Here is a 16,047-nt window from a genome sequence, read left to right as displayed (position 1 = left end):
TGACTTGCATCATGCTCAGGGGAGGAAGAAAAAGAACAAAAGAGAAAAAACAAGTGGAGATCCTTATCGTTTCATTTTTTATAGTAATACAGGCCATGGTCACAGTCACCTATACTCAATTTTAACAAAGTAGAGAGTGGACGTGACTCGTCACCAACAATTCTTTAAATACATGTTCTATATACTTTAAAAAAATATGCATGGTTTCTACTTTCTAGAATGTGGTAGTTGAAATCTCCCTCCTCATTATGATTCGATTTGTTTTCTGTTGTTTTAACATGCGAGAAGTGTGAAAATATGTCACTAGTAATTAATGTTATTCGTAAATAGTATATATAGTTGAAAATATGACACTAGCTAGAACAAGGGTCTTTTCTCTGGGTTGTAATCATAAAATTTGCTACACCTCTGTTTTCTTCTCATTCTTACTCACTTAACATTCGGATACAGTGCGGAATCATACAGACAAAACATACAAAAGAATATTATGTTAAAACTAAGTGAACTTCTATTAGCAAAACCGCAGTTTAGGTTTAGCATGACCATGTAATTGGGAAATGTATTTCATTCAATTTGTCCGAATTTGGGCATTTTGAGCTGTCCATATATCTTTTGACAAGTTAATTTGGGTACAACCCTAATTCAAGTGTTTGCTTGCAAAAAGTAAGCTATTTTTTGCAAATTGAAGTCTGTTCATAAAATTTTGGCTTTTAGGTAAAATTATTTGAACTTCAAACGAACTATTGAAATTCTAATTTGATTACTGACAAATTAAAGTTTGAATTCGATTTTCACTCACAAAATTCACATTTTTTTTTCCAAATAAAACATGTCTATACACAATTTATCTCTCAGAAATGTTTCTTTCAAGTTCAACTTAAATATTCTTTTTTCAACTGTAACCAAAATGCTATACTAAATTTGCATCTACTAGTTTGGGGCACTGTTGTGCGGCAAGAATATCCCTATTCATAAATCTCTGACACATATCTTTACAAACATAATTATTACTGTATTAAACTATACTCCCTCCGTTTCAATTTAAATGACACACTTTCTTTATTTGTCCGTTTAAAAAGAATGATACATTTCTATATTTAGAAATAATTTAGTAATTTTAAACTTTTTGTTTTACCCTTAATTTTGTGACAAGTCAAACGATATCATCCAAATTGAAACGGAAGGAGTACTAGTTAATTGATTAATATTTTCACCATAATTTATTATTGTATTAATTAAACTATGAAAATTTAAGTATAATTTAAACACCCTATACGAAATAAATGGTTATCCTCTCCTTCCCTTCAAGAGATGCCTTCTAAATACATGGAGAAGTTCAGAAGAATGTCTGTCAGCCCATAATTTAGATAAACATGTTTCTAATAAAGTATGTTTGATAATGAAAGAAGCACAGTTCCATACCCACGAATCTCCTCAGTAGAAACATATAAGCAGAAGACGTTGATATTAGCCAAAAGAAACAGACAAGTGGGAAAAGAGTATCGGCAAATCCCCAAGGCTGTTTGAAAGATAACGTGGCACAAAGACACAGCTCCCATTTGAACATAAATGTATTTTTTTTAAAAATATTTAACTTTTTTAAAGTAAAATATATATTCAAACATTCAACCAAATACATACTCAAACGCTAGTAGAGTACTACACAGTATGGGGCTTCGACGGACATCTGTATTTGAAAAAAGCAGTTGGTCCCGCAGCAGTTGGCACGTGTCCTCTTTCACTACAAATTGGAATTCGCTTTCCCCTTCTAAAGCACCAACCACCAGTTTTTTGCCACTTCATGATACGTCCTATTGCACATAAAACGATGTAACGGGATTTGTTTTTGTTTTGGGGCCAGGTGGCACTTTTCTGTTGGTCTACGTGTGACACCTGTTTCATGTTTTGTCTTCTGGCAACTGATTTTATTGGTTCACTGCTTTCAAATTTCAATTCTTTGATTTTTTTTTCTTCATTTGTATTTTATCTTTCTTAAAGTATTAGTCCTAGAATTAAGTATAGAGTAGTAAAGTGGACTACTGTAATTGTTTATTTAGATTTTAGAAGAAAGAGCTTAAGGGGAGCACGTAGCTGCATGTGGCGGCTCAGCTCGACTTGCTTTCTTCCCGGCTTAGCCAAATCCTATTCCTTTTTTGATCCTTCATTGACAAAATGCAAATAACGTTAAATATACTTTTCGCATGTACATGTGAAATAAGTTAGTAGTATATATCTACCATGACAGCTTTATATGTCGTCTTACTTATTTTTAAGATTCTCCAAACAATCAAAAAATATTGAGAAAATTTCTTTGACATTCTTTCATTTGTTTGAAGAATTCTCAACTAGGAGCAATTAGTATGTTAGACGAGAGACGTGCACTTAGGGACACAAAAATAAACCCAAAGAAGTTTGATAATGAGATAATTAATAAATATTAGCATTAATATTAACTACACCGTAACTCCAAAGAAGTTTGATCGGAATAACAAAAAGAAATTAGCTAGAAAATGAATCTAGCTAGCAACTAGCAAGCATGAGATGCTTCTTGACAATAAGCAGCACACACAACACAACCAACATGGTTCGAATTATTTTATGGTACAGTAAGTAGGTTTTTTTTTTGTTGAAAATGGAAAACGATATTATACAACGTGATAGTAAATACGGTATAAATACATAGTTAGAAGAAAACGATGTTAGTAAACTGTATCTGTAAACTAATTCTGGAAAGGATAAAATAACATATAAACAGAAAATGTAAACGAAACAAAAGTTAATCTGAGCCCAATGAATTCACAGTGTTTCCTTAAGGAATTTAATCCCCTCCTAATATCCAAGGTTATGGATTATTTCCTACAAAGATAGAACGAATTACACACTAGTGTAGTGGTACTTCAAACCCCAGTGTTTCAGCAAACACAAAATTCGGTAGCAAATCACACTTACTGTTGCTTTCTTTGAAGTTAAAAGTATGCAGAAGAAAGGAGGAGAACTCAGAAAATCGTATGAAAAATCTGAGAGAATGGACTTGTATTTATAGCCAATGTTGGGCTGAAAACTGAAGAGGTGCAACTCTTTAGAATGGTTGTTTATGCAAAACGGCCATATCATAAATGCCATAACATAAATGGCTATTTACAAAACAATAAACCGGAAATTCAAGAGGGGGGTTAACTTTCAGTTACACAACTGAAAAATGGAAAACGGATAGCGAAAAAACGTTTAATATTTCGTTGGATTTAATATTAATATTCTGTTGTTAAATCGAATATTTAATAACATTTCGGTTAATATTTACTAATAACAAATAAATTTGGTCCAAAAAATTAATCAATCAATCGATCATTTGACCAAATCTTAATCTGAATCCGAATCCGAATTCGAAGCCGAAGCCGAGTGAGCGACGACGACGACGGCGCGAGGCTTGCCTTCTTCTCAACTCTTTAAGAGCTAGAAGAAGAGCAATTGCTTATATACCCATCAAAAACCTCTTCCTCTTGCAATATGGGACAATGTCCCTTTGTCAAGGAGGGAATCTCAAATGAAACTCAAATATTTTATTTTCCCTCCATTTACCATTAACCCTCTTTTAAGCCTATTTTAATGCTTAAAACCCCAACAATCCCCCACATGAATGGGGAATGGCTATATCACGAAAATATGCATGAAAAACTGTGTAATTTGCAAGCAAGGATTAATTGCATCTGGATAAGTAGGTTTCCCTTTGAACTTTCCGTAGTGAGCTTATGTCGGATAGACTCGGTCAATCGGTAGATTTGATATCTTTGAACCGTCGAACTTGGTGTATACCTAGACAACCATAAGTCACACAACCAACCCTTAACCGTCTTTGCTTCTCATTGTTGTGTTCGTTTCAGCCATGAACACCGCCTGGTTTCATAAGTGCGTAGAGAACTGCCTTACAAAATTCTCCTTGAAGCGGCTAACACTTCAAACTTACATAGGTGATTCCTAAACGCGCCATCCCGTAGATACACTATTTGATATACCCCGTATCAAATTTAGAAATCATTAAAAAGCCTTAATGCTTTATCCTTGGTACTGAACATTGTCTCATCACGAGAATGGACCAAAATTTTTAGTTGACAATCTTGAACCGTCATTAATGACTTTGTTTGATCTCCTTGAACCTAGATCTTGGGATCTCCAGTCTTCTAGGTAGAGTTACCGCCACAATGACTTGTTCTCGGCCATATTCCCATTCCCCTTGATGATTTCTCAACTACCTCTCTAGTTAGGCTTTTTGTGAGTAGATCCAACACATTATCACTTGACTTTACATAGTCAATCGTGATAATTCCTCTAGAGAGTAATTGCCTAACGGTTTTATGTCTTCGTCGTATATGACGAGATTTACCGTTATACATAACACTCCCAGCCCTTCCAATTGCCGCTTGACTATCACAATGTATGCATATTGGTGCCAACGGTTTGGGCCAAAATGGAATGTCTTCCAAGAAATTCCGGAGCCATTCAGCCTCTTCACCGGCTTTATCTAAGGCTATGAATTCAGCCTCCATTGTAGAGGGGCAATACAAGTTTGTTTGGATGACTTCCAGGATATCGCTCCTCCACCAATAGTGAACACATATCCACTTGTAGACTTCGAATCAGCTAAATCGGTGATCCAATTTGCATCACAGTATCCCTTAATCGCCGCAGGATATTTACTGTAGTGCAAAGCAAAGCCCTGGGTATGTTCTAAATATCCCAAAAACTCATTTCATTGCCATCCAATGAGATTGACCTGGGTTGCTCGTGTATCGACTTAATTTACTTATAGCACAAGCTATTCTGGTCGTGTACAATTCATGATGTACATTAAGCATCCCAACACACGAGCATAATCCAATTGTGATATGCTTTGGCCTTTGTTCTTTGCTAATGCAAGATTCACGTCAAATTGGAGTCTTTCCAACTTTAAACCCTAAGTGCTTGAATTTTTCAAGTACTGTCTTAATATAATGAGATTGTGACAATGCCAGACCTTGAGGAGTCTTATGGATCTTAATCCCCAGAATTAAATCAGCAACTCTCATGTCCTTCATATCAAACTTGCTAGTTAGCATATGCTTAGCAGCATTTATGTTGGCAATGTCATTACTCATTATCAGCCTATCGTCCACATATAAGCAAACAATGACTATGTGATTTGGCACATTTTTAATGTACACACATTTATCACATTCATTTATCTTAAAACCATTTGGCAACATTGTTTGGTCAAATTTCGCATGCCATTGTTTGGGTGCTTGTTTTAGTCCGTAAAGGGACTTAACAAGTCTACATACCTTCTTTTCTTTACCTGGAACCACAAACCCTTCAGGTTGTTCCATGTAGATTTCTTCCTCTAAATCTCCATTCAAGAAGGTCGTCTTAACGTCCATTTGATGAATTTCAAGACCATACACTACAGCTAATGCTACTAACATCCGTATGGATGTAATTCTTGTAACTGAATAGTATGTATCAAAGTAGTCAAGACTTTCTCGTTGTCTATACCCTTTGACTACAAGTCTTGCCTTAAATTTATCGATAGTGCCATCATCTTTCATTTTTCTCTGAAAAACCCATTTAGAACCCAAAGGTTTATTTCCAGGAGGAAGATCAACCAATTCACATGTATGGTTGTTCAATATGGATTCTATTTCACTATTGACTGCCTCTTTCCAAAACAATGATTCCGAAGAAGACATAGCTTCTTTAAATGTTCGAGGCTCATTTTCCAATAAGAAAGTCACAAAATCTGGTCCAAATGAAGTAGACATTCTTTGACGTTTACTACGTCTTGGATCCTCCTGATTAAATGTACTTTCTTTTGTTTCTTCCCGAGGTCGTTTAGATCCTTCTCCAATCGACTCACATTCCTTTTTACACGGATATATATTTTCAAAGAGCTCAGCATTATCTGATTCTATAACCGTATTATTATGAATGTCAGGATTTTCTGATTTATGAACCAGAAATCGATATGCTTTACTATTGGTCGCATATCCTATGAAAACATAATCAACGGTTTTCGGTCCTATTTTTACCATTTTGGGTTTAGGAACTTGCACTTTTGCCAAATACCCCTACACTTTAAAATAATTCAAGTTGGGCTTTCTTCCTTTCCATTTTTCATATGGAATGGATTGCGTTTTGCTATGGGGTACTCGATTTAGTATCCGGTTAGCCGTAAGAACGGCTTCCCCCCACAAGTTCTGTGGCAAACCGGAACTTAACAACAATGCGTTCATCATCTCCTTTAATGAACGATTCTTTCTTTCCGCAATCCCATTGGATTGAGGCGTGTAAAGGGCCGTTGTTTGATGAATAATTCTATATTCTAAACATATTTGTTCAAAAGGAGATTCATATTCACCACCCCTATCACTTCATATCATTTTGATTTTCTTGTTAAGTTGTATTTCAACTTCATTTTTGTATTGCTTGAATGCGTCTATTACTTCATCTTTACTATTAAGTAAGTAAACATAGCAATATCGTAAAAGTTATGAAATACTTCTTTCCACCGCGAGATGGTATTGACTTCATGTCACAAATATCTGTGCGAATTAAGTCTAAAGGATTTGAATTCCTTTCAACTGACTTATAAGGATGTTTAACATACTTAGATTCCACACATATTTGACATTTTGATTTGTCGCATTCAAACTTAGGCAATACTTCCAAATTAATCATTTTCCACAAGGTTTTATAATTGATATGACCCAAACGTATATGCCATAATTCATTTGACTCAAGTAAGTAAGACGAAGCTAAAATTTTATTATTATTCTCAACAACCATTACATTCAGCTTGAAAAGGCCCTCAGTGAGCTAACCTTTTCTTACAAACATTTCGTTTTTACTTATTACAACCATATCGGATACAAAAACACACTTAAAACCATTCTTAACAAGAAGTCCAGCAGAGACTAAATTCTTCCTAATCTCGGAAACATGAAGGACATTGTTCAAAGTAACCACCTTGCCAGAAGTCATTTTCAGAAAGATCTTCCAACATCCTTCAATCTTGGCCGTTGCAGCATTTCCCATAGAAAGCATCTCTTCGGGTCCAATAGGAGCATATGTAGCAAAAGCTTCCCTAACAGCACAAACATGGCGAGTGGCTCCAGAATCAATCCATCACTCCTTAGGATTTCCCACCAGGTTGCATTCAGAAAGCATAGCACACAAGTCATCAATATCTTCGTGCTTTTCAACCACGTTTGCTTGACCCTTCTTCTTGTCTTTCTTCGGAGCACGGCACTCCGTAGATTTGTGTCCAGCTTTCCCACAATTGTAGCAATTTCCATTGAACCGCTTCTTGCTTGGGTTGCTTTTCGGTCTAGAAGTCTGCTTCCTCTTTCTCTTATTTTGAGAAGTATCCTCAACAATGTTTGCTCCCATTATTCTTGAGTTTCCACCGCCTCTCTTTTCAGCAGCTTTGTTGTCCTCTTCGATTCTCAACCGAACAATGAGATCTTCAAGCGACATCTCCTTGCGTTTGTGTTTCAAGTAGTTTTTGAAGTCCTTCCACAAAGGAGGCAACTTCTCAATCATTGCTGCTACTTGGAATGCTTCATTGATAACAAGACCTTCAATGAAAATTCTGTTAGTAAAAATACTAAAATTACTACTTTCAACATCAGTATTAATTCGATTTATACCTTCATCAAGGAGATCGTGAATAATCACTTGCAATTCCTGGACTTGGGTAATAACAGACTTGCTATCTATCATTTTGTAGTCCAAAAACTTAGCGGCAACGAATTTCTTCAACCCGGCATCTTCAGTTTTGTCTTTCTTTTCAAGAGCAGTCCACAATTCTTTTGACGTCTCCACGCCACTGTAGACATTATACAGATCGTCCTCCAGTCCGCTAAGAACATAATTCCTGCACAGAAAATCAGAATGCTTCCACGCCTCAATCACAAGAAAGTGTTCATTCTCTAGAGTTTCATCGGGCAGAACAAGAACATCTTCCTTAATGAACTTCAGCAGACTTAAAGTAGTCAGGTAGAAGAACATCTTCTGCTGCCACCGCTTGAAATCAATCCCAAAAAATTTTCCGGGTTTTTCTGCCGGTGTTCGGCTTGTCGACGCATTGGCAGTCACCATCAGAACAGCATGGTTTTCGTCATCATTAGTCATTTCTGTAAAAGAATGACACAAATAAACGTTAAAATCACGTAGATTTTAATCTCCAATGGAGTAGAAAACCACAAAGGTTTTAATCTCCAGAACAGTGAATATAACACAAATACAGAAAATAATTAAATTCCTTAAGCTTGTTAGTAAACTGTAATTGTAAACTAATTCCGGAAAAGATAAAATAACATATAAACAGAAAATGTAAACAAAATAAAAGTTAATCCGAGCCTACTGAATTCACAGTGTTTCCTTAAGGAATTTAATCCTCTCCTAGTACCTAAGGTTATGGATTATTTCCTCCCAGGATAGAACGAATAACACACTGGTGTAGTGGTATTTCAATCCCCAGTGTTTCAGCGTATACAAAATTCGGTAGCAAATCACACTTACTGTTGCTTTCTTTGAAGTTAAAAGTATGCAGAAGAAAGGAGGAGAACTCAGAAAATCGTATGGAAAATCTGAGAGAATGGACTTGTATTTATAGCCAATGTTGGGCTGAAAACTGAAGAGGTGCAACTCTTCAGAATGGCTGTTTATGCAAAACGGTCATAGCATAAATGACATAACATAAATGGCTATTTCCACAACAATAAACCGGGAATTCAAGAGGGAGGTTAATCCAAATCCAAATCCAAATCTGAAGCCGAAGCCGAAGCCGAAGCCGAAGCCGAGCCGAGCGAGCGATGACGACGACAGCACGAGGCTTGCCTTCTTCTCAACTGTTTAAAAGCTAGAAGAAGAGCAATTACTTATATACCTATCAAAAACCTCTTCCTCTTCCAATATGGGACAATGTCCCTTTGTCAAGGAGGGAATCTCAAATGAAACTCAAATATTTCATTTTCCCTCCATTTCCCATTCACCCTCTTTTAAGCCTATTTTAATGCTTAAAAACCCAACAAATGAGTGATCATAAAAGACAATATAAACAAATTGAATTATATATATATAACTCTATGTATCTCCCCGACCGGACCTATAAGAGTTTTTTTTTGGTTTTCCACCCGATATTTGGTACCCGCATTGGAGCCCAAATATATCCGAATTCGCGCTGCATAGGGCCCCATTTGGGGGGAAGCGGTCCCCACCAAGGATTTTTCCATACCCAGGGCTCAAACCCAAAACTTTTGGTTAAGAGAAGAGCAGTCTCATTCGCTGCACTATATCCTTTGGTGGTTAAGAGTTCTGACATACTAACATATCAAGGTAAACAACGTTAGCATGTGTTGCTAAGATCGAACAAAAAGGGGCCTAAGTAGTATGGAGTATAGATCAGCTTCAAATCATGTGTTGCTAAATTATCCGGAAGTTCAACCCTTTCTTACGTAAGTGTTGACGTAAGATTAATTTACATGGACTACTGTTTAATTTGGTTGATGCAACTAACAAAATTTCAATGTGTCGCTCAGTGACATCGTGAGTAAATTTGGCCATGATGTTATATATTCTACATTTGAGGCATGGTTTAAAGAGTGTGTAAGCGCATCTACATAATTTCTCACATGTGAATATACATATATACTTGGTCACTTGTGAATATACTTGCTCACTTGTGATTTATTTAACACTATATGTAGGTCAATAATCAAAACAACGGTGTTAATCAATTTTTTAAAGATATATCTTGGGGACCTGCACCTACGGTTACAACTATGTCTAAGTATTTTGTGAATGGTTAAAACTTTCACACCGAGGAATGCTCCAAGTATAAAAAAAAATAATAACAGTGGGTGTGTGTCAAAAATGGTGAAGGCAACCAGGATGGGAAAAATGATTATTATGGTGTGATCAAAGAGATTCTAGAATTATCATATTCAGGTTGGCCAAATAAGAAGAAAATACTTTTCCGATGCAAGTGGTTTGACCCAACACCTAGAAGAGGTACAAATGTACACGCGCAGTACAACATAATTGAGGTTAATAAAAAGAGGGGGTATGATCGCTATGTCCTTTTATAATTGCAGAAAATGTTAGACAAGTGTATTATGCTCCATATCCATTACGGAGGGATAAGGCTGATTGGTTGGTTGTAATCAAAACTAGGCCTGTTGGTAGGGTGGAAGTTGAGAATGTGCTAGATGTTGCTTACCAAAATGATACCTCAAGTGTTAACCAGATGGTAAATGATCAGTTAGAAAATGACTTGGAGCATTCTCAACGCGTATTAGAAGAAGTTGATATGGAGGAAATAACAATCATAGAAAATGAGGACGAAGAATTACCTAATGAAAATGAAATAAGTGAAGAGGAAGAATTTTCGGACGAGGAAGGATACTTCGAAGACGAATAACATGTTAATTTTTTCAAGCGCTCTCAACTTATATAGATTTATATTCTCAATTCTAACATTTTCTTTAATTTATGAAGATGACCGATAGGGGTCGAGGTAGGTCTATGAAGGATAAGAGGCCTATTGATCACGATGATGGTGTGACACCCTCGCTTCCTTCCACTCCATACTTACATCCCTCCGCTGCTGATGGTCGGCAACACTCTTCTAGGCACACATCTTTTCCACCACATCCATCTACTCATCAGACTACCTACCATTCGCCCTCCCAGCAGTATTGTTACCATTCTCCACCACAGGGCTATACCCCGCTTCCTCTACAAGATCCTGCATATAGTTACATGGGTCCATCGAGTTAGCAGTCACATGGCCATGTGGTGATACGCCCGTCATATACTCTATTTGATTTATCACTAGCTGGATCGCATCCATCTAGATTTCAGCCAGCCAGATCGCAGCAGTGGTCTGGATCGCAGCAGAGGTCTAGATCGCAGCCATCTTCATCAGCGACCTTGTCTCCCTCTCCACGGAGTTCTTCTTAGCATTTCTAAAACTTCGCCTTAGGGATAGTAGCGCTAAGCCAGGTGCCTCCTTTTCTGCGCATGCTTCAGATTCATCGGAGGAAGATGATGCAGAGGAAGTGTGGTATGATCGTTATCATAGGATGATCATTAGGCCTGAGGGCAATGGGTAAGAATTATTTATTACTTTTTTGTTTTTGCTGAATTATAATAGCTAGTCTTGTTTATTTAATATAATTGCTATGTTGTAGGTTCATACCTAATTATTGGACTACAAATATAATCACTGAAGCTCTTGGCCGGTTGTATGATGCACCCTATGCGACTTGGAGTGACTTTCCACTAGAGCTCGTGGAGCAAATTTTCAACCAATTTAAGGTCTTAATACAATTCTTATCTATTTAAGCATTATATTAAAAACATTTTCATCTAACGTTACACACTTCATTTGCAGACTAAATGTGCCTGGGAGGACTGGCATAACAGTGTCATTCTTGCAAATTTTGAGTTCAAATACCGTAAGAGACTATCCGATTCCTTCTATTCTGCTCGGAAAAAGAGCAAGAAGCCTTGATGGGTTTTACCGCACATATGGGAGGATCTGCTGAGGTAGTGATCCACTGAGAAGTTTGAGAAGAAGAGTGAACAGGGAAAGAAGGCCCGAGCATCTGAGAAGGGTGGCTCCTTGCATTGTGGGTGCAAAGAGCATGGAGACTGCGGGGAGACTACTGGTATTTCCTTAAAATATTTAATTCTATTTTTATCAAACTATATTTATATATTTTAATTTACTTAACATGTTTTATTATATTTGTAGAAAAAAAATATGGGAGGAAGATAACTCATGATGAGTTCTTCATGGAGACTCACATCCTGAAGAAGAAGGCACCGATAAATCCAAGTAGATAGGTCAAGGACTGGGCGGAGACTACATATGTAAGTTTCATAACTACTATAACTTGAAATTAATGGTTATAATATTATATAGTAATAATTTTCTATCTTCTAAATAAAGGGTGGCTACAAGATTAATGTGGAGGAGTACACTCAGAGCTTGCCAACGAATGAGCAAAGCGAGCAACCACCCGTTTCAGACGAAGAAGCACAAAAAATATGGTTGGATGTTGTCGGTGGTCCTAAAAAGGGGATAGTATACGGTCTTCCAGAGAGATCATTTCGATTCTACATGGCTGGATTGCAAGGTATAAGGACTTCCGCCCAAGGTGAGGCAATTGATAGGTCGACTCTCTCGTCTATGGAGAAGAAGATCACAAAGCTGATAGCAAAGCTTGAAGAGACAAAGGCCAGAGAACAAAAGAGAGATAAGTAATTTGATACCATTCAAGTCAGCTAGAAAAGAGGGACCAACAATTTAATCTCCTTCAAGGTCAGCTGGCAAATCTTCTTGCTAGTGGTGCTTTTCCCATTCCTCGGTCTCGCGAGCCTTCCCCAAATGCTAATCCTTCTTGTCGTGATCCTTCGAACCATGCCGACGATGAAGCTTCTAGTAGTGAAGATGGAGATGATGCAATACAAAACACTCATTGAATGGTGTGTATTGCTAAACAAAGTCTTGAACTTATAATATTTAGTTGGAATAGTTTTGAATGATGATTGTATTGTTGATATTATTTTGTTATTGAACATTTGTATTGTTGTTGTGGTTGGGGTTGTTGTTGTGGTTGTTATTAGCGTTGTTGTTGTGGTTGTCGTTGTTATTAGCGTTGTTGTTGTTGTTGTGGTTGTTGTTGGTTAATTGTTGTTGTTGTTGTTGGTTAATTCTGGTTGAATGACAACAATATAATGTTGCCATTATAGGATGATTATAGGTTGTAATTGACAGGTGGTGTAGCTTAAAAGCAGACATATTCTGCCAGTTTTTTATCCAGAAAACCGACCGATTTCGGTCGGAATTCTCATATTAAAACCCATAAATTCATAATTTGCTACCGACTTTAGTTGGTAATTTCAATATGCAATCTCCAGAAATTTGAAATTACCGACCGAAGCCGGTCTAAAATAACTTTATTTATTTATTTATTTTTTAATTATTCCGATCGATTTCGGTCGGTCTGTTAAAATTTAAAAAGAAATGAAAAATTATCAAATAATTATATTTCCGACCGAAATCGATCGCTATTTTGAAAAATAAATAAAAAATAATTTACATCTTACCGACTTATTTCGGTGGGTATATTTATTCTTCCAACAAAAATTGTTAGTTAAAGTGGTCAACCAAAGGTTGAATTAACCGACCGACTTCGGTCGCTACACCATAGCGACCACTATTATCTCGACGAATTAACATCGATCGATTTTCCTATATTTCCGATCGATTTCGATCAATTTTGTTGGACGATTTTTGACAGTTTTCTAGTGACAATTTCAACAGAAATATTTTCTTTCATATATATTATAATATAGGCGATGAAACAAAGACGTATAAAAGTAAGATAAATACAAAGAGCAAGAAGGTGTCAATTAATGAAAATAGAATCTTGATAATTACATAGAGTAAAAACGTGAATCACGTAGCCGACACCCATATGATAATATAATTAGGAGGGGACTTTTGAACGAAGATAACGATGATTATGAAGATGACAAGTAAACACTACAACTTTTAACTCCACTAAAGCTTGATAAATCAAAGAATATAGTATTAGGATTGGTAGCGTACTTGGCTCCTTGCTAACAATCGGAGCTACAAGCCAGCCAACCAACAACAAGCCCCGATTGGGACGCCCCAAGGATTGGTTATTGGGGAAAAAAGAAAACTAATCACCTAATCAACCAAAGAAAGATACAGTGGAAACACAACAAGAGTGATCAGAGGTTCAAGGAATAAGCAATAAACAACGATCATAAGTTTACCAAAAGGAAGTAATATAAGATATAGCTAGGACCCACCCCTTCTTTAGTCCATATAAAAAGCATGGGGCACAAGTTGATAATTCCCCCACCAGAACTCTTAACACCATAAATATACTATTCTATCAACTGTGTCAGAGGTACATGAACGTTCCAAATCCAATCCACCTATATATATATATATATATATCCCAACTCCAGCAATCTCAGAACAGTTAATTTCCTTCTCCTTCCAATTGCATCACTTTTTGGTGTTAGCTTTGGCGCATGATTGAATCTTGAGAAGATGTTTGATGGAGGGGAATTTTCTTGTACTTCTTCAGCAGCTGCTCTTAATTCTGCAGAATGTTTCAGTAGTAGCAGCTTTAGCAGTTTACCATCCTCAAAGAAGAAGAAGGTTAATAATAAGAACACGAGGAGGTTCAGCGATGAGCAGATTAAATCATTAGAAACCATGTTCGAGAACGAGACTAAATTGGAACCAAGAAAGAAACAGCAGTTAGCACGAGAACTGGGGTTACAACCTCGTCAGGTTGCAATTTGGTTTCAGAATAAGAGAGCTCGATGGAAATCAAAGCAACTCGAGAGGGATTACAACATACTTAAGTCCAATTTTGACAATCTTGCTTCCCAGTACAACTCCTTAAAGAAAGAAAACCAATCCTTGCTTTTCCAGGTACTTAATCACACAAATTAATTTCCCTTTTAATAACTCAGACTCCCCCAACTCTAATATGATATTTTCTTTGCAGTTGCAAAAGCTGAATGATCTGATGCAGAAATCCGAGAAAGAAGGTGGACAGTATTGTTCAATTGGCTTTGATCAGGAGTCGTATAACAGAGACAATAATACTATTAAGAATAAGGAAATGGAGGGGAAGCCAAGTTTGTCATTTGACTTATCAGAGCATGGAGTTAATGGTGTAATTTCAGATGATGACAGTAGCATAAAAGCTGATTATTTCGGCTTGGATGAAGAATCTGATCATTTACTGAAAATGGTAGAAGCAGGGGATAGTTCTTTAACTTCCCCTGAAAACTGGGGTACCCTAGAGGATGATGGTCTCTTGAACCAGCAGCCTAATGGTTGTAATTATGATCAGTGGTGGGATTTCTGGTCTTGAACCATAATTATTATTGCACCATAGACAAAAATATACCCATCTAAACGTTGGCTTTGAGGGGGAAGTTTATAACATATGATCAGATGCCAGCGTCTGTACATTTGAGCACCTCAACGTCCACCAATCTGTCACCATAAGTGGCTGAGTGCCATAGTTGAGTTTGCCTCAGCTTAGGGTCATAGCACTACTATGGAGAGAAAAAACTGAATGCTTTTACCATAATAGAGGCTTTGCTATCAGAAGCCCTTTTCTACTGGAGATTTGTAGTATCGCTCAATCTTGTACTAGTATTTGTAGTGGATCTCAATAGTGGTTTTTAGTAGATTATTTGCCGTGAAATATGCTAGTAGTAAAAAATAATTATCGCACCCTAATAAATGAGAAGAAAGTCCAGCAGCTCGTATTCAAAGATAACAAAGAAAGTCAGCAAACAGAAGCAATAAAAAGATTTTCAACTGAATTTTGCGATTATTAGTGATATGTTATTGCAATTAGTCACCAAGTTGCAACCCGCAAAAATAAAGTTGGTACTGCAGCATATATGAAGCCTGGAGAAATCCTGCAGTATAATTCGTGATTCTACTAAGGAAATGAGGATGTTGCTAATTATTACCAGTATAGATTTGGTGGCTAAATAACTAAGTGGCTTAAGTTTCAATTAGTATTGTTTATGTAGCTAAGTTTGGGTTATCTCAGGACTCTTCTTCCATATAAATATAATACGGTACCAGTAGAAAGAGCAGTTTAAGTCTTCATACCTTTTATGAACACAATTTCTAAAATAAATACTACTACTAGTTAGCTAAGTGAATTGTTAGTTGTTTGCTCAAAAGTTATCATGTGCTTTATGAGTGCAAAACAATACAAATAAGTTACGGGAAAATCATAGCAAATCGTAATAATCCATTGGACCAAGCGAAGAATATGAAAATAAGTACTCAAGGTTAGGAGAAGAAATCTTAACAGCTTTTATTGATAATATTGGTTTGGTCTGCCTCTCCATGAAGAGGTTCAGAGCCTTACAATGGTGTTTCCTCTTCCCATAAGATGGGTATATTTTTCTCTTCTCTCTCTCTTC

General features: G+C 36.6%; 1 protein-coding gene across 1 annotated transcript; it reads left to right on the top strand.

The window, feature by feature from the left end:
* The first annotated feature begins 13,937 nt into the window (after nucleotides 1–13,937).
* Nucleotides 13,938–15,308, top strand: LOC109207896 (homeobox-leucine zipper protein ATHB-12-like). The gene is made up of 2 exons (XM_019370899.1): nucleotides 13,938–14,521; nucleotides 14,598–15,308. Exons 1-2 carry the CDS (start codon nucleotides 14,132–14,134, stop codon nucleotides 14,967–14,969), a joined length of 762 nt encoding a protein of 253 aa, XP_019226444.1. The 5' UTR covers nucleotides 13,938–14,131; the 3' UTR covers nucleotides 14,970–15,308.
* The last annotated feature ends 739 nt before the right edge of the window (nucleotides 15,309–16,047 follow it).

Source organism: Nicotiana attenuata, unplaced genomic scaffold, assembly GCF_001879085.1.
Source record: "Nicotiana attenuata strain UT unplaced genomic scaffold, NIATTr2, whole genome shotgun sequence".
In the NCBI taxonomy this organism is placed as follows: domain Eukaryota; kingdom Viridiplantae; phylum Streptophyta; class Magnoliopsida; order Solanales; family Solanaceae; genus Nicotiana; species Nicotiana attenuata.
Note: the sequence above shows the minus strand (reverse complement) of the source record. Positions and strands in the feature narration are given on the sequence as shown.